Here is a 6,000-nt window from a genome sequence, read left to right on the forward strand (position 1 = left end):
AAGACCTCCTCGAGAGGACGCTCTGTGCCTTCGTAAGCGGTACAAGCCCTGTCCTAGGGCTTTATTGGTTTTCTGCGTAACCCAGGGAATCTTGGTCTCTTTCCCTCTTTCACTTTTATCGTGGACTCCGGACCACCGGGTTCCGGTCCATTAAAGGACTGCAGCAATGTAGGAAGGCTTTGTCACGTGCAATAATTTGGGTTCTGAACAGAGTGGCAGCGTCTAGACTCTCATCAGCCATCAAGGAAGCTCTGCTGGTGGTGGTGGTGGGGGTGTCTCGGCCCTGATGGTTGATGGTGTCCGTGCTCTGATGGTATCATCTTTTCCCTTTGTCTCCTTCTCTGCCATCACTAGACCTTAAAGGTGAGGGGAGTGGACCGCACGCCCTACCTGGGAGATGTAGCTGTCATTGTGCATCCTGGGAAAAAAGAGATGGGAACACCGCTGGCAGACACTCCTACCCGGCCTGTCACCCGACACGGGGGCATGAGAGACCTTCATGAATCCAGCTTCAGCCTTTCTGGTAAGAGCAAGGGCTACCTGGCCTGACACTTGCATCTCCACCACAGTGGGGTAGAGAGAGGCGGGCGGAGGGCCAGGAGCCCTACCTAGGCAGTGAGGCTTGCTCCACCTCCTCCCTCTGTCTCCCGTCCCCTTCCCGGTGATGAGTGCTGAGTCCCCTGTTAGAAACACACAAATACTGGGGATGGGAAAGGAGGGCTCTCCCGGTCACAGGCACCTGCCACTCCACCCGGCCACGGCTCTTCTGGAGCTGCCCCACGGTTACTAAATTCAAATGTTTTCATCCCTTGAAACATTTTGAGGGACCTGCACGTAGGGTGCCCCTAGAGATGATCAGAGCTCAGAAGGGTTAACTGTGCCACATGGGTCTGCACCCCTGTTTCCCACCCCGTCCTCACCAGCCTCTCTGAAAGATGTGGTGTTTCCCTTATACCCTTCCCTCCTTCACCTTAGTTTGCTCCTCTGCCACCTTCTTTTCTTGCTAGGAGTTGTACTGTATAGAATATACAAAACAGAATATACGGTGTGTCTATGCTTAGAGACTTTGTTGTTGATGGCTGCATGCTTCCCAGGTGCTCGGTGGTAGTTAAAGGTGGAGGTCATTGCGAGCATAAACCGCAAGCCTCCCTGGAGAACAGGTAGAGGCCCATAAGATGCCCTGGACCTGCAAGCAGCTTTGCTGGAAAGCGTGAGCCCCACGTGAAAGGGCTCAGGACCGGGTCTTGCTGAGCGGCCTCCAGGACTAGCCCGCGTGCAGCCCGAGCCTATGCTCTGCAGGCTCTGTGCTGGGGCCAGAGGGTGAGAGGACCTAAATCCACACGCCTCCGCACAGAGCATGGCGTCTCCTGGGCCGGGGAGACACCGCCGCAAACCGACCTAACCTGAGAGGCAAAGAGCTAAACTCAGGGCTGTCAAGAGGCACGGCTGGCCGCTGGGCTTCCTCTGTGCCCAGCCGTGTGCTGAGAGCAGCTCAGGTGGCTCCTGTCTGAGTTGCTGACCGGCCTTTGGGGGGAGGGGTCCTCTCCACCCTCACCATCTCAGAGCCACTCTCACTACAGAGATAACTTCTCCCCCACCCTGAGGGCCACTGTTAAAACTCCCACCCTTGCCGGGACCGAATGCTGTCAGAAAAGGTCCGCCGTGTGGAGTGTCCGTGGGCGCCCCCGCCTGGCCAATCCAGGAGGTGTCGCTCCCCACGGCTGCCTGGGCCTGGCCCTTCCTGCAGGGGTCAGCCCCAGGAGAAGCGGCCAGGCCCCAGAGGCGCCAGTCCCCTCAGGCCCCTGGCTTCTGCTCCTACCCAAGTCTGGGTAGAGACAAAACTGGACAGAACCGCTCTCAGGTGCAGCAGACACCAGGCAGTCTCTCACCTTTCCTCGCCTCAAACCCTGTCTGCTGTGAGACAGGTGGAAGAATGCTCCATGGCACTCCCTGGGGCACCAGGACTTCTTTTCTAAGCCTCGAGATTTCAAGACGTAGGGGCCTTTGGGGGTGCTGTTCTATGTTTTTCCAAGACAACGGCGCCCCCTCTTCCCTCTCTTGCTCACTGAGTCATGTGTGCAAAGGCCCACTTGCTAACAGGTGGCTCCATGGTCTGGGTGCTTGACAAGAGATGGTACCTCCAGGGATGGGAGTGGTGAAGGCAGGTGTAGCAAGGCAGTTAGTTAACCGTGGAGTCTCTGTATCAGGAAGACCTGGGTTCAAGTCCAGGCTCTACATACTCATACACTATGGGACAGGGGGCAAGTTAACTTCCCTGAGCCTCAGTCTTCCCACCTGTAAAATGGGATGGTGTTGCGTTGAGGATTAAATTAGATCTAAGCACGGGAGGACCTGGTTTTATTACCCAGGGGAACTCACCCTCTACTTCCTTTCTTCCAGGTTCTCAGATAGATGACCATGTTCCAAAGCGAGCCTCGGCTCGGATCCTCGCTCCCCCCGGAGGCAGGTCAAGCGGCATTTGGTAAAGACACTGCCCAGCCCCCCAAGTGAAGATGCACCGACGCCACCAGCCCCACGCCCTCAGGCCGCAGCTGCAGGGGTGGGGCGGGGGAGGCCGCGCTGGGCAGCTCACCACCTGAGGGGCCCCGGGACCCAGGGCCCTCCCCTTGTCTGACACGTGATTCACTGTGCTTCGAGACAACCCTAACAGGCACTTTGAGATGTGTTCCTCCTGCTGCAGTCCTTTCCTGTCTTGGCCCCGGCGGGCTTCCCTGAGGCCCAGGAAGCCCATACTATGCACAGAGCCCACTTGCATAGAGCCTGGCCCCGCCCCTCCCTCGCCCCCGCCCCCTGCTGGCCTTGGGCAACCCCCGCCCTTAGTGCCCTGCCCCTGGCTAACCCGCCAGTTGTCCAGAGCACTTTAGCAGATGTGTTTTAAAAGAAAAGGACCCCCTCCCTGATCCCCTTCGGCCTGTGGTCGTTTTCCCCAAGTCAGACAGGTGTTCGCATCCCAGCTGTGCCCCAGGACCTCCCGTTTCTCCCGATTCAACTCCTGCCCCTGTTTGGGAGTGGCTGGGACACGCTGCGCCCTTTGCTGGCTGCCTCCTCCCCGAATTCCAGCAGTCCCAGGCCCAGAAGGGCTGGCCGGGCGGGCATGAGGCTGGTGCCAGGCGCGTGTATATGATTTCGTTTTGCACGTTTTGTTTGCGCAGTGGTTTGGTTTGACTTGTTTGTGCATCCTGTGAAAACTGACGGTGCTTTGTGTCACTAGCATAGCATAGAAACAGGAATAGATGTGGACCTTAAGAGATGCTGCATCGACACCAACCAGATAGCCTAGGGCACCGAGAACAGGGGCCAGCGGGGGATACTGGACTCTCAGGGCCCTTCTCCCTATCTGCAGTCTTCCGATCCCCCCCTCCCATCCTGGTTTCCTACATCCTGAGAGGGTGCCTGGAATGCTGGCCCTAGAGACCTTCAGGAAGCAAGGTGACCTTTCCCATGTGTGGTCCTGGTCACTCCCAGCACTAACCCCCCCCCCCCCGCCACACACCCCCCCAAATGCCTCTAGGTATCCCCCTCCTGGACAGAGGCCCAGTTGCTCCTCCTGTGATTGGCAAGAGGCCTCATGCCTGCTAAGGGGGGGGGGGTGATAAGGGGAGCAGGCTGGCTGGATGCCAGGTAGGAGGCCAGGCCAGTAGGACCTGGCTATAGCCAGCAGTGCTACACAGGGTCTTCGGTCTCCTGTGGTCAGCACCTTGCCCTCACCTGCCTGTGGTGTCCATCTCCTCTCAGCTGGGCCTTCCCTGCCTGCAAAACTCCAGGAGGTTTCCATGGAAACACTAGAGGCTGCCCTTGCTAAGCCTTGTTCCCCCTTGGGGAGTGACATCACATTGCACCTGGGCTGACACGCGGCTACTGGACTCTTGGGCCGGTGGTCATACCCTGCACATTTCTGCAGTGCTTTTCATGTTTTCAAAGCCCTTTCATGTATGAGCTCTCAATTGCTTCTCACAACCACAAAGTGAAAGTGAAGTGGCTCAGTCGTGTCTGACTCTTTGCAACCCCATGGACTGTACCCTAGCGTGCTTCTCCATCCATGGGATTTTCCAGGCAAGAGTACTGGAGTGGGTTGCCATTTCCTTCTCCAGAGGATCTTCCCAATCCATTGATCGAACCCAGATCTCCCGCATTGTAGGCAGATGCTTTACCATCTGAGCCACCAGGCAAGTGTGGCTAAGTGTGCATTATTCTCCCCATTTCTCAGATGTGGCCCAGAAAGCTCAGGCCTTCTGACTCCAGAAAGGTCCAGACTGCCCTTTTTTGAACTTGGCTGTCTACCCCAGCTGTGGACAGAAGGAATGGAGTGACGTCTCTTGCAGATCCCACCTGAGAGTTTAACCAGCTAGATGACTTACTCCCCCAGTAGGCATTCTGCTTTGTTTTGCACAGGTAGATAAATTTTTCTTGTAAACAAACTAATGCATATTCACTATTTGAGCCAGAACTAGTTACATGCTGGAGGCTTGCCATGTGGTTTGGGCTGCCTCCGCATCCTCGCCCCTCCCTTCATGGTCCCCTTCCGCACTTAGGGGCTGAGAGGACCCAGATGGTAACCCAGGAAGCAGAGGCAGCAAAGGCACTCCTGGAGAGTGGTAGACAGCGGGACAGTCAGTAGGGATCTGAGCCTGGGAAACCGTGACACTGATCCCTTGGTACAATGCACATCATCTTTATTCCTTTCAGCCCTTGCTGGGTCATGGGCCTTGGGCAGATGCCAAAGAGCCAAGCAGTGGTGGTAGCCAGCGGGCAGAGCATCCCTGCTTGGGCCAGGAAAGCTTTACCTTCTCTGAGTGCCTCCGCCCGAGAGATGCGTGGTCCGTGGCTCTGGGAGACCACCTGTTGGTATGGTCCGTCAAAGGCCTTCCACTTCATTCACCCCCGACCCTTACATAGACCCACCCGTGCCCAGGAACACCTAGATGAAAATCAGAAGGAAGTTCAAGGAACCGAATGAAAGGTCAGCCCTGTCACCCATCCCCTGCCCCTGTGCTGAGTTCCAGCCAGCCCCATCACTAGCCCCACCGGCTCCTGATTGGAATGAAAAGGGTCTCTGGTTGCACTGAATGCAGCTCTCAAACTTGGTCTTGTACTTGCTGAATAAATACTGTTGTTCTTGCCTTAGCTGCTCTCTAGGTTTGTGGGGTTAAGTTACCAGAAAATTGTGCTACCGTGTGTGCGTGTGTATGTGTGCGTGTGTGTAGTGCTAGGAGTCCACAGTAGGTCTCGGTCAAGCCAATGCTGAGATGAGGGCTTTTCCAATACTGACCCAGAAACCACTCGGAAACCCAAACCCCCTCCAGCTACCCAGGTGGCGGGCACAGCCTGGGGTCGGGATGGAGCCTTGAACACCCCAGCACCCAAGTGACTTCCTCACTCCTCTGTAAACGTCATGGTGCTAAGATTGTGTCAACCCCAGGACGGCACATGGTCTTGTGCTTTGGCCACCCGATTGAGGCAAACACGAAACAGCCCGACTCATTGTGTTCTGGTGCAGGTTTGTATTAAACTATAGCTACTTCTCGCTTGGTCTCAGTTGTGTTTCTTCAAGGAAGAGGGAGTTTGGTGGGGGGACCTCTTCTTCCACAGTGGCTGGGGTGAGGCTTTAGCCACTAAAAAATAGGCAAAAAAAACTCAGCTTTGGTTCTTTACTTGTGTTGGGTAGCAGATGGCAGTTCACTGGGAGGCCTGAACAGAGTTTGAAGATTAAAAAAAAAGCTGAAAGCTTCCCTGGTGGTCCGGTGGTTAAGACTCTGCACTTCCACTGCAAGAGTCACAGGTTTGACCCTGGTCAGGGAAGTTCTACACGCCTTGAGGTCTGGTCAAAAAAAAAAAAAGTGTTGAGAGATGGGAGCCTCAGTGACCCAACAACTAATAGTCAGTCCTTTCTCCTGGTGGAAACAAAACCAAGTTTTTTGGTGCCAAATTTCCCAGGACAAGGTTGGGTTGAGTTATCTGAAACAGGAATAATTAGAGGAA

The 6,000-nt window shown here is 55.6% G+C and overlaps 1 protein-coding gene across 13 annotated transcripts in view; it reads left to right on the forward strand.

Moving 5' to 3' along the window:
* Positions 1 to 2,689, forward strand: part of DPYSL5 (dihydropyrimidinase like 5) — an 85,840-nt gene extending 83,151 nt beyond the window's left edge. For all 13 annotated transcript variants that reach the window (XM_081484035.1, XM_081484032.1, XM_081484040.1 and 10 more), the window contains 2 exons: positions 355 to 523; positions 2,401 to 2,689. In XM_081484035.1, coding sequence (XP_081340161.1) covers positions 355 to 523; positions 2,401 to 2,486 — 255 coding nt within the window. In that variant the 3' untranslated portion in view covers positions 2,487 to 2,689. The remainder of the gene's footprint in view (positions 1 to 354; positions 524 to 2,400) is intronic.
* Positions 2,690 to 6,000: the final 3,311 nt, after the last annotated feature.

This window comes from Giraffa tippelskirchi, chromosome 4 (genome assembly GCF_054371585.1).
Source record: "Giraffa tippelskirchi isolate mGirTip1 chromosome 4, T2T-mGirTip1v1.2.pri, whole genome shotgun sequence".
NCBI classification, from domain to species: Eukaryota; Metazoa; Chordata; class Mammalia; order Artiodactyla; family Giraffidae; genus Giraffa; species Giraffa tippelskirchi.